The 26,907-nt window shown below is 38.9% G+C and overlaps 1 protein-coding gene across 18 annotated transcripts in view; it reads left to right on the top strand.

The window, feature by feature from the left end:
* The window catches only part of ADGRL2 (adhesion G protein-coupled receptor L2), a 394,437-nt gene that overhangs the window by 340,202 nt on the left and 27,328 nt on the right, over positions 1–26,907 (top strand). For 13 of the 18 annotated variants that reach the window (XM_069862789.1, XM_069862787.1, XM_069862794.1 and 10 more), the window contains 9 exons: positions 3,328–3,437; positions 9,119–9,919; positions 17,419–17,715; positions 18,259–18,362; positions 19,197–19,382; positions 20,438–20,476; positions 23,359–23,542; positions 25,541–25,663; positions 25,935–26,140. In XM_069862789.1, the coding sequence (XP_069718890.1) occupies positions 3,328–3,437; positions 9,119–9,919; positions 17,419–17,715; positions 18,259–18,362; positions 19,197–19,382; positions 20,438–20,476; positions 23,359–23,542; positions 25,541–25,663; positions 25,935–26,140 (2,050 nt within the window). The remainder of the gene's footprint in view (positions 1–3,327; positions 3,438–9,118; positions 9,920–17,418; positions 17,716–18,258; positions 18,363–19,196; positions 19,383–20,437; positions 20,477–23,358; positions 23,543–25,540; positions 25,664–25,934; positions 26,141–26,907) is intronic. The other 5 variants (XM_069862790.1, XM_069862792.1, XM_069862796.1 and 2 more) reach the window with 1 other exon arrangement.

The following is a 26,907-nucleotide window of genomic DNA, read 5'->3' as shown; positions in this document are numbered from 1 at the left end:
AGTTCCCCTTGTAAAATTCTTGCTGCTTCTAGCACAGGAACCAGAATTATCTTTACTTTAGTGCTACAGTTAGTCTTTTCCTAAGTAGGGTTCCAAATGTCATGTATTTCTTTCTTTTCCTAAATCAACTGTTATTGAGTTTGTATAGAGTTCTTTGCAGATCTGTTTTGTTTCCTTGTATATCACAGAGTCATTGTATTATAAATCTTTGTGAATATTGCGAATGTCTGGAAGTGTAAAGGCATTTCTCAGTTTGAGATATGAATTTTAAGATTGTACATAGAAAACTGAAAATTTGCATATTTCAACATTCACTAGGAAAATATCCTGTTAGGTAGATTACGGAACACTTAAATAGTGCTTTAATACTACCGAAAACTAGGTAACAGACACCAAAATGCTGAAGTGTTTTGATTCGACTTAAATTTGCAGAAATTAGAGCTGGTCTGTATCATGCCTTCGTTGCAACAATTCTAGGAGTTTGAATGGGTGCACTGAACTGTCAGTATATTGTCTAGAAATATTAACAGTGCTTAAAATGAATGAGAGCTTTCAAGTTACTTGCCAGTTAAGGTTTTTGAGGTTTGGATTTCCCCCCAGCCCCACCTGATGGTGTCTAGGCCAATTTGCTAATTGTCAGGAACTTTATTACCACTTTAGTCTTGTTTTGGAGAATCCCATGAATTTGACCACAGTCAGCCGAGGCTCGTCCATTATAAAAAGGAATGAAAATGGATCAAGGATTGAGTTGAAGGCTGTAACAGTGCAATGTCCTTTTCTTCGGGCATTAGTGTTTCTAAGTGTAGGGGTTTCTCAAAATTCTGAAGCTCTGGTATGGCAGTAATGCAGTAGCTTTGATAATCTGTAGCCACAAAGGATAACCTACTGTTTAGAGCTATTTTATGGAAAGTGGAATATCTTCTGTTCAGTGTACCACAGAATTCAGTGCTTCTTGTCTTAAAGAATCTCAACTGAAACCTTTATCCATCTGTAAAATGGTCTTTGCAGGCAGCAGCAGAACTGTAGGCCAATAACTAATAGAGGAGTTGATATCCCTGGCTTTACAGGCGAAAAAACAGTGTAGCAGACAGAGGACTTTCATTTATCCAGAGAACAAATCATGGTAGTGTAAATTCCCTGAATTACTTGTTTCTGAACTCTCTTTACAAAGTCCACTTACTCCTCATCTCTTCTTTGTAACCCATGAATTGGGACTGACAGCTGCTGGAGTTGCTGTGGGGTTTTTTGAAGGTTTCACTGGAATTTAAATACAAGCACTAACTATAGCAAAGTTACTTGAATGTTGACTTTTTAAAATGTGAATATCTTAATCAAGTGTATTTAATTTGAAATCTTCGAAGTGAATCAAAATCAGAACCTTATATAAAAGTTACTCAGATTTTATAAAATGCAGCAAAATAAGTGATTTGAATGTAAAGACTACAACTTAAAGCACAAATCACAGAATAGAATCACAGAATGGCTTGGGTTGGAAGGGACCTTAAAGATCATCCAGTTCCATCCCCTTTGACCTGGACAGGGACACCTCCCACTGGATCATGTTGCTCAAAGCCTCATCCAACCAGATCTTGAGCACCTCCAGGCATGTAGCATCCATGACTTTCTGGGCAACCTGTGCCAGTACCTTACCATTCTCACAGGAAATAATTTCTTCCTAATATTCAGTTATCTAAGTAATTGCACTTCTTGGGGAGGTGGTGGTGTGCCATTCCCCCTCCTCCTGTCACCACATGCCATTGTAGAAAGTCTCTCCCCAGCTTTCTTGTAGCCCCCTTCAGATGCTGGAAGGCTGCCATGAAGTCTCCCCAGAATATTCCCTTCTCCAGGCTGAACAACCCCAACTCTCTCAGCCTGTACTCATAGCAGAGATGCTTCAGTTCTGTAATTATGAGCCTTGTAAGGCTAGGAATAAGTAGTTTAAAAGAAACTAAAAAGGACAAATAAAAGAAGAATTAACTGATAAAGTCAGAAGGTGACTTGTCTTGGAGTTTGCTCAGCAAGAAGCACAGTACGTCCTGACCAGCTCTTTGCTAGTGTGATTAGTATATAAAGAGGAAAGTGCTCTGTATCAGAATTCCTCAAATGTGCTTGCTTTACCTTTTATGAGGTAGCGTGACTTATTCTTATACCTGTTGGCAATGTACAAGTGTGGAAAGCCGTTGATACAGGATAGACTATTTTAGCTTGGGATGTGTTATTCAGGGAGTGTGGGAAGTAGCAGAGCAATAGAGAGGTTGATGTACAGCTGGAGTCAAAGGCTAGACTATTACTTAAGTTCAGACTTCTGTTATTCAGTTTGCTGACAAACAAAACTAACCCCTGAGAAGATCAGCCAAGCTCTTTTTCTTTAAGTCATGAAACTCCCTGACCTTCTCAGTTTTTTAGCCTTCCACTTCCTCCTGACTGCTATTTCTGTATTACAGTTTGATCATCTCTTCAGGGTTAGGTGGTTGTTTTTCAACTTTTAACTTCCAAGGTAATATTCTTTTGTTCCTGGAAGAATATGAGTTGTCGTCTAAAATCTCATTATTATTATTATTAAAACTTAAAAAAACCCTTAAATTTAGTAGACCCTCATGGTTAGGAGCATTGTAATAAAGTTCTTCTTTGTATCAAAACTCATTGGCTTCCATCATTAAGCAAATCATATATATGTTTCAGTATTTAATCTCCTCTAAAATAAATATTGATTAATGGTTTTTGCAATTCTACTTTTTAACTGTTTTTCTTATTTCCTCAGACGGTCATTCTTTACCACTTCCTGTAACCTTATAGAGGAAGCTTAAGAGTCTACCAGTTGCTCCTAAAATAATTAAAATGGAAATGCTAATGCTCTTTCTCTACAGTAACTCTTCCAGCCAAAATAATTTCTTTGAGTCACAACAAAAATCCCTGAGACGTAAACCCATTCAGCAGTAGGTATAGCTCTAAAGATGGAAGGAATCACCGATTTGTGTTATTGCACACTACTAAAAACTACATTTTTTCATTTTATATCATCTTTGCATTTTTCTTTGACTTTATTGAACATAGTATCAAATAAGTACATATGTGGGACAGCTATCCCACCAGTGGGAACGAGTGATGCCCGAGATAACATCCATCTCCAAATTTAAAAGTATAAAGCCTGAACTGAAATATTTTCCTTATGGACTTTGGCTGATATAATGTTAATTAAATTTGTTGTCTTATGGATTGGACTGCCCGAGTGTGAAGTGAGTTAGCACTGTATATAGTACTTCAGTATGAACTTGCAGATTAAATGTAGTTTTAAATTAAGTAACTTGCTTTCTTTTCTCATTTCAGGTGCAACAACCGAACACAATGTATAGTAGTTACTGGGTCAGATGTGTTTCCTGATCCTTGTCCCGGAACATACAAATATCTAGAAGTTCAGTATGAATGTGTTCCTTACAGTAAGTATAATCTTTTTTATTCTTGCTCACTTCCTCTGGCCCTCACAATTAAAGCTGGAATGCTGTTACATGGAAAAGAAGCATATGTTTATGGCCCACAGACCCATTATGCATGCAGAGCACTTGCAGACTAGGGCCTCCAATTAGCTTCACGAAGTGTGGAAGGAAGCCATGGTGTGATGCTGGCCAAGTGTCTGTCTGTGTTCTTAAGTGTTTGGCTTTTAAGGCTACTGTTTTTCCAGAAAACAAACTCAAATTAGCTATTCAGTAGGCCAGATAGAAATTTGTACTTTTGCCCGCTACCAGTTGCTGACAAATTGGCTTGGCTCACAGACTTCTAAAGCAGGAATTGACTTCAATTTTAATCACGATCTACTTGAAAGGCTACCTGCTGTTGTGGTGACATTGGTTGCGCAGCAAAACCCAGCACCGACACTCGCAGGCAAATGCCCCAGTTGGGGGACGTTGTAAGAGGACTCGGTGCTTCAGGGGCACATTAAACACGAACGCAGATCCAGAGTGAATAATTAATAAGTTACTCAAACTTGGTTCTTAAAAGCAATGGGTAAGAGTATGAGAAAGAAGTGTCCGCTTTTACTGTAAAGTGAAAATACGAATTGCGTCTTGACTCAGCTGCTAAAACAGAACTTTGTACTGAAAACAAAGTAAATACTGAAATCATATTGAGGTAGAAACACGTGAAGTTATAGCTGCTTCAGCCTTTTTTTATGGTCTTCTTTCTAATACTATAAGTCAGTAGCTTTAGACATACTTCTTCTTTCCTTGCAATAATTAATGCTTTTTTTCATTGACATGTGTGCATGTTTATGAAAGTTCTGCAGATTCGACACTTTTAACTGGTTTTGCTTTCTTGTAAGGTCATTCTTTGCAGTGACTTCTCCCTCGTCCAGTAACTCAGCAGAGAAATAGCTGTGTTTGCAATGGAATTTGAGCAGTTCACTGATCGTTCCCTTAAGTTATTATTAAGCGTGAATTTCTTGATCTGCAGTAATCCTTAACCAAAGTCATATTTTCTGTTGGTACAGGAAACAGGCCAAGTCTGACATGCAAAACCACTGTGGTGACAGTATATATCCCAAAAGGAAGGAAATGAGTTCTGGCATAAGCAAAGCTATGTCAAAACTGTCCGTACTGTTTCCTAAAATTTAGACTTCTTGAACTGAAATACTACTCCGTACTGCTTCCCCACGTTGAACCTTCACTGTTGTTAAAGGCCAAACACAGATCATCTGTTTTTTCTTCATTTCTGCTGTGTCATTGTGAAATGGTTGCTTGCTGATTTTTTTCCTGTACCATTTGTAGGATTGGAAGCCCACTGCATACAGTGATCCCTAGTTCCATTCCTCCTGTGTGTAGTATCGGTGGCTTGTTGTAACCGTTCTCCTTGTGCCACTTTTGAGGAGTGATGTCTTACCCCAATCTAACCAAAGTTTTGTTCCACAAAGATCACTTCTACTTTCGCGCTGTTTTCATTCCCAAATTCTCAGAAAGAGGGCAGTGCATCTGATTCCAAATCATGAGGTCAGTCAAATGACAAGAGGTGGCATTTCCAGTTCCAGTAGGCTAGCTCATAGAGAATAAGTGTAACGCGAATAATGTTCAAATGTAATTTTTTATGCTGTTTTAGGAAGAGAAGTGTGGATATGTTCTACCAATTGGGTATTGCTATCTACAGGAATCTTTTCTTTTCCAGTTTTCAGAAGTATAGTGCCACAGCGCGGTCTACCCTGTACTCTAACATGTAGTTATTCTACTTCTAAAATGTTTATTTTTGTCTGCTGTCGATTGCATTGGCCTGCCCTTTGAATTATGTAATTCTGTGTCTATCGTAACTCAGGATTCTGGATACTTCTTGTTTTTCAAAGCCTAAAAGTTTTGGAGTTTGTCAACTGCAGCATGTACAGTGATGACACTGGGCCCAGTTCCAGAGCTGTAGGAGGCATCACCTGTCATTACCTGCAGTCATCCAAAAGGTTGCCAGCTACTAAAATCAGTTTTGAAGTTTGATTTCAAGCCACGTTGTACTTCAATAGCCATTTTGATTGTTGACCATCTTTCTTCCGTGTTCCACAAAGCCTATCCTGGTATTCTTCCAAGTCTCTATATTTTTTTTAATCCCTGATAAACTCCAGGTATCAAGTATTATTTTTTTCTCTCTTACTTGTTCTAGTGCTCCATATCTAAATGTACAGAATGACTTAAATCACTAGGTTTGCAAATAGCAGCTGTGCCACCGTAAGAGACTTGTTAGGAAGGTGGGAAAGGCTTTTGTGGGTCTAGGAAGAGGGAGGCACTTAGTGATCACAGCGCTTCTAACCGAAATTCAGTTGTGGTTCCTACTTTTTCTGAACTTCAGCTACGGCAAGACTGCCAAATTTACTGCCTCATCATGGCACCTTTCAGTCCATGAGAGATTACTAAGAGCAATGATACCAGGTTCCATGATAAAAGTTTGGAGTTCTTCCACACTGGAGTTGGTGTCACCCATGTACACAATGCAGTTTATGAGCTCCTCTATGTCTTTCTGGCCTCCAGAAATACATAGCTGCTTTGCTGGTCGTACATATTGATTGAGCTTTTTCTGGGATCTGTATTCTTTGCCCTCATAAGAAAGTACTTAATGAAAAGCTTCCTTTTTTTGCATCTCAAAGTGTAGACCTGTTGCTGATGCTTTTCTAATCCTCTTTAGTTAAAAAAAAATCTATTGAGATAATCAGTTGGATCTCCAACAAAACTAAAATTTTAGACAAATTTGATAGTATTCCTTTGTCCTGAAATAAGAGTGTTATTGATAAAATTACAAAGAAATTGAGAGGCCCATACTTGACATTTCTCTCAATTATGCTGCACGATGTATGTTGACACTTGAACTGGATAACAGAAGTTGGCCCTTTTGTAAAGAAGAACATCAAAAGCACCATTTTGTACATCTGTGCATTTTTATTTTAAGCCTTTTTTGGACTCAAGAATTCAATAGAAAACATTTTTAAGTGGTTTATTCTCTCTCTGTCTGTATTGATTGGACTTTGCAGCATTTGTTTATTTCAATAAGCCCATCTGTCCCTGAAAAATGTACAGCTGTACACCAATGCATGCAGAGCAGACATGCCAGTAATGATTTCAGTTATCCCTATCTTTTTCCCCCTCTCCTTTTATTAATTCTGAGCAGGTACAATATCAATATTGCTCTTTAGTGGGGAATATACTCATGCATAAAACTTTGCAAACAAAGTCATCTGAAAGTCATTAACACTGATGGTGAAACCCAGGAATTCACCTCGGAATACATCTCTTCTGTTTACTCGGATAACTCAAGAATTACAAATAGCAGAAAAACAAGCATTTTACCTAAAGATGTATAAGTGAACAAAGGCTAGAAAAACTACTGCTCGTTTTGAGAATATCAATCCCCTCCCACTCCCCCATAAAGTTTTGGAATTGTTCCCTGAAGAAACACTAGATCGGCTCAGCCAATACCATTCGCTCCAAATAATCATATGTAATTTTGTTAAATGAAACTGAAAATCCAAAACTTTATAGGAAGCATACAAATACATTCTTCAGGATAATACTGTAATACTGAAAATGTAATAGCTGTGCAAATAGTTTTGATACACTGCCTCGGTATCAGCAGCTTCTGTTGCACAGATTTGTACATCTGTCATTTTCCAGGTCATTTTATGCATTTAAGGGAGCATACTTCAAAGGCTACTGAGTATATGAAATAGATTTTATTGCAAATAATTATTGGAAAGCTATTTACTAGCTGGACTTCAGCTCTATGTCTTCCTGTAATGTGTTCCTTAAAACTTCCTTGGGGAAAAATCGCTGTAGTAATATAACTTGGTTAATCGAGTTCAGTTTATATTTTCCATGTGTGGTAGTGGGGTGGGTATCTGTTTCAAACACTTAGTATGACTGTCCTTGCATACTGGCTTGCTGTTTCGGGCTTAATCGATGATGCTGGAGAATATCTGAATGAGCTAAATGTTAATTTTTTTCTTCTCCTTTCCTCTTGCTTACTGTGCTTTTGCTTCTTTTTTCTAGATGTTTTTGCTTATTCCTTCTAGTCTGGTTTTGCAGTTATAGACTAAGAAGTGGCCAAAGTTCTCAAGATTAACATTCAGGAAAACAAATAAAGTAAAGCCTAAGGAGAGCTAAAGGATGCAAGCTGCTTTCTTTACAAGAAAGAAAAGCAGAGGGATCTCTGGGGAAAATCTGGTGGAAGGTTTAATAATCACACATACAAACCTATATAACTCACTATATACTGCATTTTGCATTTCTCTTTGATTAGTATAGTATGTATATGTGCACTCGCACATATATGATAAAATAATGTGTCACTTAAAAACCAACTTGATAGCATTATACTTTGAGAGGAAGAGTGTGTATAGCATGCATTAGTAAAGTCATTCATTATTTATTCAGGTTCACTAAGTGAAACTACATGTCAACATATCTGTATTGCCTCCTTAATCTACTAAAATGATTGATCCATGTTCGCTTGTGTAACCGTAGAATCTCTCTCCTGCTAGGTTTTCCTGTTGTCTGTTTCTCTTTATCCAATATAGTGCAGTTCTTGTTCTCCCTATATTTAGCGTCTGTTACTAATTTAATCTTTAGATTAATAGTCAATTTATGTTAATCTTCTTTCTTTTTTCCTTGCACTTTTTTATTTTTCTTCCGATGCTTAAAATAGAAGTGGAGCAAAAAGGTAAATAACGTATACAGTCCAAACCCCAGCTCCTTGTTATGTGCCTTATGGATGTTAACCTCTTCCCTTCCCCTCCCCACAACACTCTTATATTATGATAATCAGCAGGATCTCATAAGTACACCTCATAAAGAAGTCGACTGTTTGCAATAAAGTGACTTGGCTGCTTAAAGTAGGTGGCGGGGTATATAGTGTCTGAAATACTTGGGCTGGAGGGAAGACTCCCTTGCTTTTTTTCTCTCCCTTTCTCTTTGTCTTTTTTTCCCTCTCTTTCTCTCACCCTTGGGTAATTTCTTGTTAATCAAGTGTCATCTTGCCTGGCTTCCAGAACCCTCTCCATAGCATGCCATGGTTACAGGGTTTCCTGGTCTGTTTCATTCATTGCTTTGGTTGTGTTTTGTTTTCTCTGCTCCTAATTGCTTTCTCTATACACCTGATGATTGGTTTTGTTCCTTTATTTTTAATCGAGGCACCTCCTTTTTCAGCCTCACCACTTCTTAAAGTTCTAAACAAGTCGCTGTGATTTTTTTTGGACTGAAATGACCTAGCGCACTGCTGCACACCAGTTAAAAGCTCTGGAGCGTTAATGCGTACTCAGTAAAAGTCTAAGACAAAAATGCAAGAGTAGCTCTACATTCTCAGCTGTCTGTGTTTGCCATTGAGCCTTGGTCTGTACTAGTGAAAACACTTCCCATCCACTTTCCATACTGGTACAGCAAGAACATGGTAACTTTAAGAAAAGTGGATGATAAAGGGTGATAATTGCATTAATTTATAACATAAGGTATAATCTAGTGCCAATTAAATTGATTTTTTTTCTTCCTGACACAGTCATTATGATTTACCTACCTTTTTGTTTCTTTTTTTTTTTTTTTTGGCTTTTTATTACAAGACAGTCTTAATTTGACTTAATTCTTGTCTTACTTCTCTCTGTGACTGTTAGTTTTTGTTTGCCCGGGGACGTTGAAAGCAATTGTGGACTCACCGTATTTATATGAAGCTGAACAAAAAGCAGGTGCTTGGTGCAAAGATCCTCTCCAGGCTGCAGATAAAATATACTTCATGCCATGGACTCCGTATCGCACCGATACTTTGATAGAATACGCTTCTTTAGAGGACTTCCAAAACGGACGCCAGCAGACGACATATAAACTCCCAAATCGAGTGGATGGTACTGGATTTGTAGTGTATGATGGTGCTGTCTTTTTTAACAAGGAAAGAACTAGGAACATAGTAAAATTCGACTTGAGGACTAGAATTAAGAGCGGAGAGGCCATAATCAATTATGCTAATTACCATGACACCTCTCCGTACCGTTGGGGAGGAAAGACTGATATTGACTTGGCAGTTGATGAAAATGGCTTATGGGTAATTTATGCTACGGAGCAAAACAATGGGATGATAGTAATTAGCCAGCTGAACCCCTACACCCTCCGTTTCGAAGCCACCTGGGAGACGACATACGACAAGCGGGCGGCATCCAATGCTTTCATGATATGTGGTGTCCTGTACGTAGTGCGGTCGGTGTATCAGGACAATGAGAGCGAGACCGGCAAGAACACCATCGATTACATCTACAACACCAGGTTAAGCAGAGGAGAGCACGTGGACATTCCTTTCCCCAACCAGTACCAGTACATCGCTGCAGTGGATTACAACCCCAGAGACAACCAGCTCTATGTGTGGAATAACAACTTCATTCTGCGATATTCTTTGGAGTTTGGCCCACCTGATCCTGCCCAAGGTAAGAATTTGGTTTTTCTATCGGTTTAATCTCTTTGTGCTTCCATTCATTTCACTCTGTTGTGATATCTTCGATCTTAGACTTAGCTCTTGGCAGAAGGGCAAGGAGGGGTTATTTGTCTATGCCATGTGGAGCTGTACAGTGTTACGCTGGTGTGAGGCAAATTTGCAGAACCTGTAAAGAGAGAGAGGGAGAATTACTTTATTTGACTTACAGCCTTGTGCTTTCTTACTTTTTTATGCAAGTGTTTAGCTTTTCTGTGTCTGAGAATGAATTGAGCGATTTTAATTTACGTTGTACCATCAGTCAATTTGACTTTCCATAGCCAAACTAAGTTTGAGTTCACTCACTCTGAGCCAGAACTTTGTTCCCATCCATTTGGTGTTACCTGGCTTCTAAATTGCAACATACATGCAGACCTTTTACCTTCTTGGTGCCAGCACTTGAGAGCGACGCATACTGGGAGATCTCAGAGGAGATGTATGGGGTTAATGTACAATACCAGGCATAAGTATTTTTCTGCAACCCTGTTTTCACATTTTTTAATGCCAGGTTAGACAAGATTACCGCACGTCGTCTTAGCAGGTTTCTCAGTAAGTCCATTACAATTGCAATTAAGCTCACTTGAAGTTAGAACGACTGCCTAAAAGGAAAGACAAGTGACTGTGAAAAGAGGAAAGAAAAACAGTAGTCTTTAGGTCTCAGAAATCCCTTGAAATGACATGAACAGACACAGCCACGTACTAACATCTGCAGAGGAGAGCAAATACCAAAAGCAATGCTCCATGGAAGAAGATGCATGCGGCAAGAATTTTGTTAAGCTGTAGCAGTGAAGATAATACTTTACGTCTGCAACTGGGTTTTTTTTTTTACTTCAAAAAAATAGTAATAATGGCTTCTCCATATGAAAAGTAGCTCTCCTGCTTCAGCCGAGCTGATTCATGCAGCGCAGAACGAGCTACATAGAGTGCACACAGTTATATCAACAGACATACAGCTCTTCCAGGTACAAAAATACGTAAGATGCAGCAGAACAAAGTGGTTTGGAACCGATACATGAGTCATCTCCAGAGCCAAGTGATGCTCTGTCCAGTCTCGTCTCCCGCAGACCTCCCTGGCAATATATGGCCAGGCTCAGGAAGATTCCAGGGATTTGGGGACTGAGCTCTGGCTGTGAGGGCAGCCATCCTAGCAAGATTTGCTCTCTGTACGTTGAGCTAGTCCATTCCTCAGGGAGGCTTTGGGGCTGCTCTTAGCAGAGACATACCCACCTTTGTAATTAGAAAAACCTTAAAGCTTTCATTTTCATACATTCTCATGCATGTCACCTTTCATTCAGTTTAACTGAGATGAAGATGCATTTTAAATTCTCTGAAGCTTTAATAGTAAGAGGGAGAAAATGGAGGTGCGGTCTCTAAGTAGCTTTCGCAGTTCAGGCAGCTGCCACGAATGTGGCAAAAGCTAATCTTTAAATCATTGCACTGAAGGAAAAGTGTTAAGAAAGAGCAGGGAGAAAAAAAACAGGCTTTGTGGAATCCTTCCATTGCTTTAGTAAACCACCAAAAGTCTCCAGTAAGACATTTCATAATGTTTTTTCTTGTGAGAGTCCTCAAGATCCTAAGTCACAATACCAGAAAGACCTTTGGGCATCCACCAGAACCCACTCATGTTCCTGGGTTCCATACTGGCATGCAAGGCAGGAGGAGAAACGCTTTATTCCAACCAGACCTTGACGAGTAGGGGTCCAGGGCACACTGCAGGGTGCTTGCCTCTCGTCTGAGCTCTTTGCCCATTCACTCGTGAAGACAGACAAGGATTATTTTTGGAGTGGTTTCTGAGTTTGGGTTTTAAATGCATTATGACATCAGTAAATATATTTTGATTTTGGCCTTTTTAAAAGATGTAAACCGTATGAAGTCACTAATGTTGTTTGAATATGTGATGCGTGTATTCACTAATGGTACTTTTCGATATATAAAGCCAGTGCCCAATATTTTAATTTTGCATGGATCTGTACATAGCAGATGTAAGAATATGTTTCAGTTCATTTCCTCTTTTGCCTAAGCCAATTGCCTGTAGTTAAAGACTACTAAATTAAAGGAAAAATTATCTAATATGATTGTCCTTGAGATGTACTGCTATCAGTCCAAGGAGAGATTCTGTACAGTTTGTAACGCTATATTTTATTTGTATCATATTCTCTAGTTCCTCTTTGTTTCGGCATGAATTCTATATAAATAGAAGGTCAGTCCTTGTACTGTTACACAGTTAAAGGATCTATATGTCTAATACACATTTGGGTTTTTTTAATCTTGTTTGGAATTAGATTTTTCAGCGCCTTTGATGAAGGGCATTTTTGCATTTTTTTATTCTGGGTCAGTTTGAGTATTTTATGGTTCACTGACATTTCTTAATCATCTAGTCAAAGATATAGGCGCTAGGATAACATTCTTTAAGTAACCTAACCCAAGAACCTTCTTTTACTGTCTTTTGCAATGGTCCTTTAATATCAGTATATAATGGTGTCACGAGGTCAGTGCCTCAAAATTGGAAGTCACGGCCTTTCCTCTTTGAATGGTTAACTCGGGGCCATTGTGGGAAACTTGGCAATCTGTGTTCCTTCTGTTGCTGTGAGAGCAATAATGATGTATAGACACACGGATTCTGTTTTTTTCCCCATCTATCTGTCTTGGCTATCACTTCTTGTCTACACCACAACTTCCAGCTCCTGAGTGCTTCAAACACAACAGTCTTTCTTCCTACATGAAAGATGAATTGGTCACGTTTAAGTCACACTTTGGAGCTCAAGGGTTTACCTTTGCTCCCAGGGCCAAAATCTTGGACTCATCCATGACTGCGAACCTGCCTTTTTTCTCTCAGTTGTTGATTTCATTTTTAGATCTGCCTATTGAGACCTCTGAAATATAATATAATTAATTTAATGTTGACTTGCCCCTGCTGCAAACCTTTGCCATTTTCTCCTCTTGCAGTTGTCCATGTTACGTGGTCCCTGTATCCTTATTTTCTTAATCTTCAGGAGAACTTTTCTGATTTCTAGAACTGTAGCTGCAGCAGCCAGGCCTCTGTTTTACCCTGACAATGGGTTCTGCTGCCTTTAGAACTCCCCTCTTAACCTCATTCTTCGTGTGTTGATTTTTCCTCTTCCTTCCCATAGGAATTATAGTACATAGGTGTAGAAATGGTTTTCAGTGTGACAGCTGACAAGTACCACTCAGATATTGCAGGAGAGCGCATTTTCTAAGGTTAAGTGTAAAAATTATATTCCAAAAAAGAAAACCTCAATTTAGAAATAAAATAAAATGTATCAGGCCTCACAAAAAAAAAAACTATGAAAAATTCCAAGCAAACCAGACTTTTTCTATGCTTGGTAAATGCAGTGGAAATGTCCTGTTACATTCTTTCTAAAAGAAGTGTCCAAGGGGCCAAATGAACCCTCACTGAAATAGGAATTTTTAAAGGAATTTTAATTTAACAGATCAGGAAGAATGAAGGGGATTTTTCCCCTAAACAGTGAATATGAGCATTACATTGTAAGGTTTCCTTGGTAACAAAAAGAAGATAAATCCTTTTGTTCTGTGTTAGTGCGTTAGGGAGAGATTTCATCCACACTCAACGCAATTTGCGCTAACTGTGCAAACTGTTCAAACTGAAGTTGTCTCCCCTTCTGTAGCATGATACCCATCATTAAGTTTTATTGAATCACCACAGGAAAATACGGACGTTGTGAGTGTGGACAGAACAGAAACTCAGAGTACTATCACCAAGGGCTAAAAATAATAGTAAACCAGGGCAACCAAGTCTTTATAACACCAAGAATCTACGACGAAGTCATGCAGCAAATTAAGTAAATTAGCTCTTTACTGTTATATCGAACCTGACACACTACAGATTGATTAAAGAGAGGTTCTACAAGTAATGACAACATAATGGGGACCAGATAGCACATTCCTTGATCGTAGGTATTTTGCTAATTTAGTGGCGTATTTGTTATCATTTTCAGGGTATAAATTTATAAATGGCTGTGTAAACATTTCGCTTTCGACTAAACAGGATTTGGCAGGGTCAATAGAGGACCGGCTAGCATAATAGCTGGAACCTATAGGTAATTAGGTGAGTCTTAATGACTTCCCTGCTGTTCATTGAGGCATGAAAACAGGCACACAGCAGTAATAAGCAGAAGGCAGGGAAACCTGGATTCGAACAGGTTTCTGATCTCCGTTGCTTTATAGAGCAGCTCAGTGTATGACACCTTTTAAAAATGGAGTCGGGCACCTAGATTTTCACGTGTCCGAACACATTGGAATACCCGACCTATAAGAGCAGACATTTAACTTGCAAAATCCGCGCAGCTGATTTCGGAATTACCCGGAGGCCAGATGAAAATGGAACCATTAGTATTTTCAGAAGTGGCGCATCATCTGGGCACTTCAACAAAATTTTAAATCTAAGGTCAGAGAGTTGTATTTTGCATGGGGACTTTTTTGTTTTGAGTTGTTTTTTCTGGGGGGTTTAATTTTTTTTTTTCTTAAAAGAAGCATATTTTATGCCTGCTTAGAATAGAAAGCTGTTGTCAAAGAATGCCAGATAGCTTGTGTGCCTTCTCTAAATTTACTCTTCACTGTCAGTTGGGGAAACCAAGTTACTATTCCCCTGCTGTCCCAGGCAATTGTCTTATGTTTTTTATAGACATCACACTGTTAAACAGGTGTTGAGTTTTACTCCAATGGTGTCTTCATTTTTAGAAACAGAGAGTATGCATAACCGTTTAAATCAGCTGTTAGGAACTGCGTGAAACAAATGGAAATTAATTACCTTCAACTTTAATCTTTGGATTTAGTTTGTATCGCTCTTTTCTTATTTTTTTATTCATTTTATGAAGACTGGCTTCAGCTGACAGTGAGACACACATGTTATTAAAAAAAGGGGGAAAAGCAGAAGAGGTTTTGGGTTTCTCTTTTGGCATGTCAAGCCTATTCAAAAAGTCCAAAGTAGAATCTCACATGGTAAAAATGGCTCTTTTGGCATCGGACAAAAATTACGGTCTTTCAGCCTCGTAGAGGGGCTCTCCTGCTGCTTGGAACAATAAGTTAATAACCTCGACATGGAGTTTGTTGTTCTTCTTAGTTGTGGTGTATTAATCATCGCTGCCATTATCTTATATTGGTAAAGCGCGCTGCAAGACAGTGCCTGGGAGCCTGCAGATGCCATCACCCTCAGCTTTCAGAATGAGACACATCAGGTGGTGGCAGCTATCATGTGTCTTCAACCAGCTCAGGGGAATGGCCTTGCAGATTAAATTCCCCATCAGGTCGTTAAAAACAAAATGATCTGCCTTCTGAAAGCCAGATGTATTCCTTAAAGTGATGTGTTTGGTCATTTCTTATTTTCTTCAGCCGCTTTCTTTCCCAGACTCCCAGCACTGTCTGAAGTTTCCTGGAACATCCTTAAATATACTGACTTTTCCTTCTTTAAAATTTAATTCCAGGGGAAATCTCTTAAAAATTACCTTAATTTTTTCCAGTTTTGTGAGAGATGTGGCTTGAAGTCTTTTTGCTAAAATGTGAGATTATAAATTTATTTCTAAAGTACGTACTATTACTGAGCTGTGCAGGTCATTTTGGACTCATTGGTGATGTGCTTTGAAATTGATTTTAATGGATAGCATTAAAATTGTTCTTCCCAGAGCTGCATAATGACAGCAGGATTTTTTAGCTCAGGGTGCAGCACAAAACATGTTCTGAAAATTGTAACCTCAGTACAGAACTTCAGTGAGTTGTTATGAATTCTTACAGTGGTATTTTGCTCCTGAGACAAAGCTATCCTAAACATTATAGGTTTCGAGTAGCAGTTGCAATAATGCTAATACACATCTGAGTGATTAAATATTTTCTATTTAGCACAGTGTGTTAGGGGATGGGTAGTAATGATTGCTTGTCCCCTGCGTCATTCTCCATCCCCACAGGTTCCCCCTTCCCCAGGACCTGATTCAGCAGGCGTTGCCTGATGCTTCTGCAAGTGATTGCAGATTCTTTTGGCAAATGTTAATTGGGAAAGCACTAGAAGGCTGGATGCATTGTAATCAAAAGAAAATTACAGCAGTTTCACAAGATGTCAGGCAAGCCCTTGCAGAACAGATCCAAGGATTTCAAAAGGTTTCAGAGTAGCTGGCTATGCCATGAGTTCGGTACAATTACAGGCTGTATTCCAGCAGTAACTGCTGAAAGCTGATCTTAACACTTAAACATCTGCTGAAAGAAAGCGAGGCAGCTCTTCTTTTGGATTTTTGTTTTGTTTATGATTTGATTTAGAGAGGATGCATTGTCCGGTTAGTCTGAGTTTTAGTGCTCAGCCGAAGCAGAAAAAAGCCACTTTATCTGCTGAAGTTAATCCTAAAATTAGCTTTGTTTATTTCTGTGTCAGTTAGGATTTTAAAAATACTTACTATGAGCTTATTTATTCTCGGCACAAGGATCTGGGCTTTTATGTGCCTACAAAGCGCTGTGAACACTCATGAAGATTTGGAAATAATTAATGCTAACAGTTTGGGTGACTTCGCTCACTTGCATTGTTTCAGCTGTTGCTCAATCGACATTTAGAAGTGATGGAATTCCGGACTGTTCTCTCCACTAGCATTAACCAGTATTATCCTTCCAAAGCCTGAGAGCCCAGCTCAGGCTTTACCGCAGCGACTCCAGCTGCGTTCCCTACGTGGGGCAGCGGAGCGCGCGGTGGCCAGTGCCACGCAGAAGGGATTTGGCCTAAGCCCATCTTAGTGCTTCATTAAAGATTCAGCTGGGTAATTTTTGTGCGTTGTGTCTTCATACCTGCTTTATCAAAAAAGGATGTAAAGGCTCGCAATGTTCAAACCCAAGAACACCGTGTCCATGCTTCTGTTTGGAGCTAATCGGGCATGCTGCAGCGCTGTCGAGCAGAATGACTGCCGGGTAGGAAGATGTTATTGTAATTATTTTCCTGGAAGGTGTGTACCGGGTGACTTGAAGTTTTGGGGTCTGCTTTTTTAAAGCGGTCTTGTTAGTTACAGCTCGCTGCCTGTGTTGTTGAAGCTGGACTGCATTGTTTACGGCACGCTGATTCAAGTGATGCTGTCTATTGAGTTATTCCTTCTACAGAAGTGATTAAGTAATCTTTAATTGCTTTGAGCGTGTTTGCTATGTACTGATAACTCATTGCTACTGCCTTTCAGCCATTAGAAATGTAAGTATCAATTTTTATTATGGAAGAGATTATTTGGAGATTGTGCTGACACATCATACTGGCATGAGTTGGGAGTAAAGAAAATATCATTCAAAGTTACATCTTAAGAACCCAGAATAGCACTAAGAGAAGAGTACTATTATGATAAAGGAAAGGAGACACCAGAGAATCCTTTTAAACTATAAATAACATTTAAAGAACCTTTTTTTCTATATAATTCTGAAGTTATTTACTTTATCATTACTCTGATTTTCTCTGTGCAGTGCCTACCACAGCAGTGACAATAACTTCTTCTGCAGAGCTGTACAAAACCACAGTGTCAACCACTAGCACAACATCACAGAAAGGTCCCGTAAGCACGACAGTAGCTGGAGGAACAAAGGAAGGAAGCAGAGGACCCAAGCCACCGCCACCCATTTCCACAACCAAAATTCCTCCTGTGACAAGTTTTTTCCCTTTGCCAGAGAGATTCTGTGAACCGACTGAGGCCAGGGGAATTAGTTGGCCTCAGACACAAAGAGGAATGATGGTTGAACGCCCTTGCCCCAAAGGAACACGAGGTATTGCCTTTAAAGATATATCTTGATTTCCTGCAGACATTTCAAAAGCGATGTGCCACTCTCTCATGATGGTTTTTTTTTTAATGTCAAGCTGTTACACGGTTTTTTTGTTACTGGAAGAATGTAGTATCTGCAAGCAATGGTCAAGTTTTATTCTGCAAACGGCATTTGAGCGTAGCCGCAGAATTATCTTGCACATGCGCTTTTGGCAATCCAGGTCAGATTTTAGGGCTTTGCTTGAGGACTATTGTGAAATACACTTACAGCTGCCTTTCTGATTACGAGCTCCCCTCTGGATTGGCTCCAGGAAAAATCAAGGGCTTTTTGTTTGTTTGCAGAAAATGTCTGGTACTTTTCACTGACTTTTTCTATTGCTCTTTGTAATCTGCATTATTTCCTTATGCTGTTGTCAATTATTGTCAAATGCTGCCATTAGCAGCATTCAGAATTCAACATTGCTTAGGAGCACAGTGGAGCCGATTTCCTGAATGCCTGCAGAAAAATGGTTTGCATTTCACTGTAAGTTTTCTCCATCTGTTGTAGGAACTGCCTCGTATCTCTGCATGGTCTTAACGGGAACGTGGAACCCCAAAGGCCCTGATCTTAGCAACTGCACCTCACACTGGGTAAATCAGCTGGCTCAGAAGGTTAGTTGAAACCTTTTAATCTGGCTTGCACTGGTGATTAAGGACTTTAACGCTGAGCATTAATAATTAAGTTTGTTGAAGCCGTCTTTATTACTTTGTGTTCATTTAAAGTAGAAGTAGTTATGTGTACTTTGTGTGCAGAGCATTGCCCAGCTGGTAGGTTTTATCTGTGTTTTGCTGCACTCTTAAGTTCTTGTATTGAATCTGTGATTGTTTTCATTACTACTTAAAGCAAAATAGCTTTGCTGGGCCTCAAACAACCCCAAAAGTTATGTTTGCGTAGTAAATCAAGTATTATAAATATTGCAGCAAAACCTGTGGCATACAGCAAGGTTTTTTAGTTCAGGAAAAATTATACTGCAATAAATAGATTTTTGTCTGAGTGCATTAACAACAGTATGATTAGAGCACAGAGCCACTTTCTGTGTTTTCCCTCCCTACTGAGATTCACTAAGTTTATGAAAACTGGATAATTTGTTGTCAGTACCAGGCTACTTGACTTTCAAATGCCTCAAGCACTAGTATGAACAAATAGATTTCTTACTGTCTGATAATGGCAGTAAAATAAAAGTGAGGATGAATAGAAGATCTAACCCAAAAGTCCCAGTCTGATTTCTGGTTTTGATGGCTGTTAAGAACTGCTTTTGTGTGTCATGGATCTAAGAACCTTTAATCTTCTGAGATAAAGAGAACGTTATTGGTCTCAATTAGTTGCAGATTTCAATGTATGTGCAAATGGTTATTTCACCACAACAAAGGTACTCGGGGAATTGGAATTAGGAGCCGCAAGCAGAACAAGGGACCCTGCTGAGATAATATAAATTGTCATTTCAGATCAGAAGTGGAGAAAATGCTGCTAGTCTGGCCAATGAACTGGCTAAACACACCAAAGGACCCGTCTTCGCTGGCGATGTTAGTTCATCAGTGAGGCTGATGGAGCAGCTCGTGGACATTTTGGATGCTCAGCTGCAGGAACTTCGGCCCAGTGAAAAAGACTCTGCTGGAAGGAGTTATAACAAGGTACACAGCTGCCGTCACCTCCTCCTGCTGGGATAACCATTGCCCTTGGGTTTTTTTATTTTTTTTGTTTCACAAATATTAATCTATACTTTGTTCCTGCGTGCTTATAGTTCTGGAATAAACATGTAAGGGAAAACAGCAGTAAATACACAGCGGAAAGTTGCAATTACCTTCTTTAGGGAGTAAGATATAATTCATGGTAGCTGGCTGGTCCTAGAATGCATAGCTATGTCCCTTATTCAAATCTGGAATACATTATAACTAGGGTGAGGGGAACGGGCTTTAGCTCTCAGAAATCCAGTAACAAATCAGCATATTTACCTAGTGATCGTTTTAACCCTGAACATGTAATAAAATCAGTGGGATTCTGCATAGGTGCAGGGTTTTCTTTTAATCTGACTTCGTGCAGAATAATAGCACTTTTTCAGCCTTTTAAAAGCGCCAACGTCACTTGTAATTGAACTTTATAAAAATGCTTTAATATGCACATCTAAAAAACGAATAATTGTTTTCTCTGGAATGATGTTCAGAGAAACGTTTCAGAGAGAACGTGTATCTTTGTAGTTTCAATTCAAATCACAAGTGTTATTACCATCCCTCTTCTTCTGTATTTTGCTGTATTTCTTGGCCTCTTCCTTGTGTCAGCTTAGTCAACAGCCTACAAATGAAACATTTTTCAGCCTCCTTTACAGACAGAGCTCCATGCACTCCTCTGTTATTTTGGCAATAGTTTTATTTGCAATCCCTAGCTGCCCTTAAAAAACTTTTCCCAGAGACAGATCAAGTGCCCACACAGGGATTTTCTCCTTTGGCCTTTTCACACAAATTCCACCATTTCCCACTGTTTGGGCAAAGATACCTGGACACCTGTATAAATGCTGGGGAAAAACATTTCCTGTGTGATGGTTTTTTGTAGTCATCACTGGACAAAAACTAGATTAATGTCCAGTCTACAGCTGAAACTCGGGATTTGAAACACCAGGCTAATTTTTTGGTATTTCTGAAGTTTTCCAGAATGTATCTAACTTATGATTTTCTTTTTTCTTACTAAAAAGCTCCAAAAACGAGAGAAGACATGCAGGGCTTACCTTAAGGTATCTCTCCTGTGCTGTCACCCTGCTTTCTCCCTGCTTCAGCAACCTGCCACGCTTTATCATCTTGCTGCATGATCCTATGTATTTCAGTCTTTGATAAATGTCTATTGTGCCCCATATCAACTGTACAAATGTTGGCTTTGCACAGGTACAACACTCAGAAAAAAAAAAATTAAAGGTTCAAAGTTTATACCTCGTTTACCTCAACTTGTTCAAAACTAAAAGAGCAGAAACGGTTACTACCTGAATTGGAAGTAGCATGTCTCTGATAATATGACTTTGGATAGAGGAAAAAGCTGGCAACTTCACAGAAATTACTTTAGCTTGGTAGTATTTCATATCAAAGACTGTTTAGAGTTAATTTGCTTGCATGAAAAATGTATGTTATATAGCTTGCTTTGTTTGTGTATTCTTGTACCTAGTAAAATCACTCTTTCTTACAGTTTTAAAGAGTTGTGACAAAGGCCAGATTCAGTGACTTCAGGAGAAAATGTACAGACAGACATTTCTCTAGCTTCACTAGTAAAATGCGTGCTACGTGTCCCATTAACCAGGCTATATGGAAGGCATGTAACACATTACTACCCAATTTTCAGGTTCTTTCATCTGCTATAGAACGGTTGTCCATAGGGGCCAACTCCTGCTCTGCAATACAATGCCAGTAATGCCACCTCATGCCTGTGAAGAAGAGAAAAAAGCCCTGGGACAGATCATATGTGGCTCTGAAGCATTTTATTACATACTTTTTCAAAGTTTCTTTTAAAATACTGATTTTTCATTTGTAATCTCTGAGATAAAATGTAGGAACAATTTTTGAAAAGAACTTCAAATTACTTTGCCACATAATATAGTGATTCAGGCTCTTACCAAAGAGACTTCTCTCTGTTCTGGGTGCTTCTGTCTTTTATCCTGCAGCCCAGAAAGTGGATGGGAGATGTCCAGATATGCCAAAATGTGACCCTAAGAGACAAAGATCCGGAGAGAAATTCATTTCTCAAGTAATAATAATTATAGCAGTTTATTATTCAAGGAAATGGTTTGAGTGGACTGAGTTTTCAGACTTTAATTGTAAACATGAATTTGAGAAGAGCGATAATGGGGTTGCTCTAATGGTGGCTTCACAGGGACCCCATGGTCTTCCCACCACCCTCTCATCTCTGTCTGAGAGGAGAGAATGCCTCAAAAATATTAGTGTGCAGGTGGTAGTTTTCCACAGGAAAAATGCAGAGTTAGATCATCCTGCAGTAAATAAAAAGTGTTTCATATTAATGGATGCACACCGTCAGCACTGCATGGAGATACACAAGAAACTGTTTCACAACCTTGATTTCCGACCGGTGTCGTTTTCTGTATGTCTCAAATGGGCTTCTTTGCTTAGATAAGACTAATAAACCTCTTGAAATTACAAATCAAAAGCTGACTTATGCTATGCAAATGAAGCAAGTTCCCACTTTGTGACAGAGGATTCATTTGTACCTCAGATTAGAGGCTCCAATCTGTATTTCTTGGTGACTAATGAATCTGGCCTCTGCAGACCAATTTCTGTTCCACTCTAGTTAATGGCTGCAGCAGTATCAGCGCGAGCATTTTGACTATTCTGTCTCCCATTAGAGAAAGAAAAAAAGGCTTTAATGCCACCTCGAAGTATCTTCCACCTGCCAGGAAGGTCGTGGTGGCTCACGATGCAGACAGAAAGAGGATATTAAAATGGATTAGGCTAATTAATCTTGCTCTGACAATAGTCTTGACCAACTTCTCCTATTCGTTTATTGGCACAATACAGTATTCCGGACCAGCATCTTTCTGTTTGTACTATGTACTCTTATTTCCATTCCCAGTGCTTTTAAATCGATCAAACAAATTGTATATATGCTTAATGACACATTAGGACTAGGGAAATGGGACAGAGTAAACAGGGTGTTTCAGCAATGCATGGTGTACTCAATGCACAGCATACTCAATGCGCAGCTACATTATGCATTAATGTAAGAGCTTGCCTTCAATTGATTAACTGATTACTCTGATTGATTGGATTATTTTGTAAAAATTATGTAATCATGTCGCTGAATTCTTCGTCTTCGTTATTTATTGTTATTTTACGTGCAGCTTAATGAACCTTAAAGCATGGTGATAGAGTTGTTCCAAGAAAGACTTGTTAAAATGGCAGCTTTATTCAGTTTTGCAGTTTTGCCTTCACTGATAACAGGGACAGTCAGTGGACATCTTGTTTGGTGCATTGATTTCCTTTTTTAGCTGACCTTTGTGCAGGAATGGGAGTTAGTAATCTTTTTAAGTATCTATGAGCAGGTACAGGAATAGGAGGGGGAGTGAGAGTGGCCCAGGCTAATTTATATCCACTGAGTCAGCTTCGTTTCATGCCTCCTGTAATAAAGAAGGCAGTTTGTCATCGACAAGTAGTTTCCAGTGCTGTGGCTGCGTGAGTTCGGCTAAGTTTCCAGAAGAGGATTATTGTCATTTTTGCCTAAACTGCAGAATGCCAATTTTGGTGTTAGTGTTTTTAAATAGAAGTTACACATTTTGACATTAACTTTAAGGTGAAAGCTGCGGGCAAGATTTCTGGCATTTATTTTTACATTTTGCGGCGCATTAATAAGGCTGTCTTTACATCTGACACGAGACCAGTCCAACCTGCATGTTTACCACTTAGCGACCACGCAATGCTAGTGGCTAACTGCACTATTAATGCTAATCCAGCGAGAGAATGGAGAACAGTTTTATGTTGAAAATAGTTTTCTAGTGCCATTAAGTCACAGTAAATCATTCTGACAGTTAAGTATTATAATTGTCACCAGATAACGTTGGAAATTTTCCCCAGATGCCTGAGGCAATCAGACCTAATGATAGTTTTCTAATGAATGCAGGCAATTGTGGATACAGTGGACAACCTGCTCAGGCCTGAAGCTCTGGAGTCCTGGAAGGACATGAATTCTTCAGAACAAGCCCATGCAGCCACAATGCTACTCGATACGTTAGAAGAAGGGGCTTTTGTCTTGGCTGATAATCTCTTAGAACCAACTAGAGTCTCAATGCCCACAGAAAATATCGGTAAGTGCATTGCTTTTCAGGCAAAATTTGAAGTGCTGTGTGTTGCTTTATGCACAATCGGGAAAAATTAGCTTCCAGATAGCCACACACAGCTGAGCTGCATAGCATTTCATAGGTTCATAGAATGGTTTGGGTTGGAAGGGACCTTAAAGCCCATCCAGCTCCAACCCCCCTGCCGTGGGCAGGGACACCTCCCACCAGATCAGGCTGCGAAGTAAAATCTCGTAAGCAGGGGAGGCATGCTTTTCTTGTTTAGTTCTTCAAAATTAGCATTCTTCTTTAATGTCATTAATACAGTGTAAAATGGAAAGTAGTTAATGTTGCGAAGTTGATTTACCGCTGAAAAATCATTAGCAGAATGTATGGATATGGAGAGTGCTCAAATGGCAGAGTATGGATTTTTTGAGGTAACTGCTTTCTGTAGAGCTGCAAAATGCTTTCCTGTTGTATATGATCTGTTCCTAATGAATTTAAATTACTTTTTTTTTCCAAGGTGCTCTGCCAGTTAAATATTTTAGGCACTCAGAACATAGGCCAAATGTTTATATTAAACATGACTGCCTTCAGGTAAAAATGTGCTCAGTGAACTACATCTCCCATAATGCAGAATAGTTACGCTCCAGAGACTGCAAAATAGCTGCAGACAGTTGGATCATAATTTGGAATTTAAGTTGTGACAGAGAAATGAGGGGGTTTGGTATTAGATGTATGCAAGTATTGGTACACAGGATGTGTCAAAACAAAAATCATTGCTATGGATAAAATTAAAATTCCTTCATCGTATTGCAGGGATGAATTTAGTCTCAGTGAGGTACAAAGAAGCTGCAAGTTTGCTAATTTGAGGGGTACCAAGGTGGAGATCTGAGATAGACTGCAGAAACAAGACTTTTCAGTGTTTGCATGTTTGTAATCATAGAAGATGATTCTGCGTAGTTTTTGATTTGAGGAGGAAGGTACTGGGAGAGGGTGGGGAAAGGTGTTACAGTCTGTTGTCGAAGTAACTTGTACCAGTTGCTTCTGAAGGAATGTGGGTAGAGCCACAGAAAGTCTCTCTCTGGGTGTACAAAACAGATCCACAGAGGTCAGAAGACTGTCTGAACATCACTTCTTGTAATAAGCTGTCTGCAAGTCATAGTTAGTAGCGCATTACTGATGCCATACCAGACTGAATTCCCAGCGTGTGTACATATATGCGGCTTAGAGAAAGAGAAGTTGTTCCCTAATTTAATGCCTTTTGTTGTTCCATAGTTTAGCCATACAGTCAGACCAGATTAATACAATGTTTTGTATTGTCAACAATATTTATATTGTATTGTCAACAAATTGGCCACTCTGACCTGTGTGGTTTTCCATAGCCAAGGCAACCCAGTCTTCAAATATAAAATGTGCTGTAAAATTAAAACTTAAGCAAGGCTGAATGTCATCTAAGATTTCCATTTAGGTATTTTTAGCAGAACCAATAAAATAGTTTCCTATAAAGCTTTATACACAATTAGATTCAAAGAAAAAGTTATAAATTTTGAGTTAGGAATACTGATGTAGCTATATAAACGGCAGAAGTATACTTAAGTATTCAAGCTGACTGTTTTAAATACTCCTTATATGTAAATCAATACTTAAAGCTCTAAATTTGTTAGCAGAGGATACTGCATAGACATTAGTAGCTTCAAAATTAACATTTCTCTACGTGTGCATGTTACATTTTTAAGTGGATGTTTGCGGGGCAGAAATTAAAAACAAGGTTGGATGTCATGTTATCACTACTGAAGAGCTGTCATTTTAGTATTGTGCTGTAGGTTTACTTGAAGAAACTAACTGTACTTGAAACATACCACAGAGATCTGTCTTAGGGTGGCAAATGAGGACAGCGATGTGAGAAAGCTAAATAAAAAATGGGGGAAATATTGTCATCAGGCATATCGCAGTCTGGCCAAGAGACTTTCTCTGCATTCTCCTTTTTTATCACTTTTTTTTTTTTTTTTCCTCTGGTCTGCTTAGTTTTGGATGTTGCTGTGCTCATTACTGAGGGCCAGGTGCAAGACTTGAAATTTCCTCAGGGCAGTAAAGGAGGCAACTCGATTCAGCTTTCTGCAAGCACTGTGAAACAGAACAGCAGGAATGGTGAGTCTTGGGCACAGAGCACTGAAACCCCATTAACTTTTATAAACCCTACATTACCTCCCCTAGTTAAAATATCAAAACAGAACACAGCAAAACTGCTCTGTGGCTTTTTCTCAGAGATCATGGGTACCTGGGTGTTATTCTTCAAATATATAGCCTGAAAATGCTTTTCTGTTTACAGATGCTTCAAGTTCATTAGAGTACAGTTTGCTGTCTTTTTGTAGACCTCTGTGCACGATGATGGGATTGTTTTTTTTTTTTTCTTTTGTAGGATTAGCAAAACTGGTTTTCATCATTTACAAAAGTTTAGGGCGTTTTCTCAGTACTGAAAATGCAACCATAAAGCTGGGCAGCGACTTTGCTGGGCGGAACAGCACGATCGCAGTCAACTCCCACGTCATCGCAGCCTCGATCAACAAGGAGTCCAGCCGGGTGTACCTGACTGATCCTGTGCATTTTACGCTGGAGCACATTGATGTGAGTTATGCTAATGAATTAATGGGAAGGTCATAAAATCAGCAAGAGAGAAAAGCAACGCAGAAAAATAACCCTTTTTCCATTTGAATTTTAAATGTTTGACTAGGTCAGAGACACGAGCTTAGTTAAGTCTGTGAACATAAAATTAAATGAGCCTGGTTCAGTGATTATTAGAACTTAAGTGTATTCTTAATGAAAGCTAATTCAGTAATCAACATGAAAATGTAAATGACTAATTTGCTTCCAACTGAAAATTAACTCTTACCTTAGTAGCAGGGTAGAAAATAACCGTTAAGATTCTTGATGGTCTATGTAGGAAGTTTTAATGACATTTTAACTTTCTGCGTTAAATTTGGATCAATTTCTGAAAGCCTATATGAATTGTTGAAATGTTTTTGTTCAGTGAAGAATAAAGTATCATATCTCGGTTTCTTACGCATTAAATTTGTATTTTCTTCATGATAATTTATTTGATGTGTTTCTTTGCTTGTTAGTTTGGTCCTTTGTGTTTTTATGTCTCACATAGGGAAAGTAAATAATACCATAATGAAGAAAATACGTTTGGTTTTTCCTCTGGTTTTGCCTCTTTGTTAAAGTCTATTTTGATCGGTTTTCATCAAAATAGATAGGCATTGTGGACTGAACTTTTTCCTGATGTCCGTTCACATGACTTTGGCATGACTCAAGCTGCAAAGGAAAAAGATCATAATTTCAAATTCTCAATTACAGGGAAAATATCACTAGAATAAATTTGCAGTCCTAATTTT

This window comes from Phaenicophaeus curvirostris, chromosome 8 (assembly GCF_032191515.1).
Source record: "Phaenicophaeus curvirostris isolate KB17595 chromosome 8, BPBGC_Pcur_1.0, whole genome shotgun sequence".
Lineage (NCBI taxonomy): Eukaryota > Metazoa > Chordata > Aves > Cuculiformes > Cuculidae > Phaenicophaeus > Phaenicophaeus curvirostris.
Note: the sequence above shows the minus strand (reverse complement) of the source record. Positions and strands in the feature narration are given on the sequence as shown.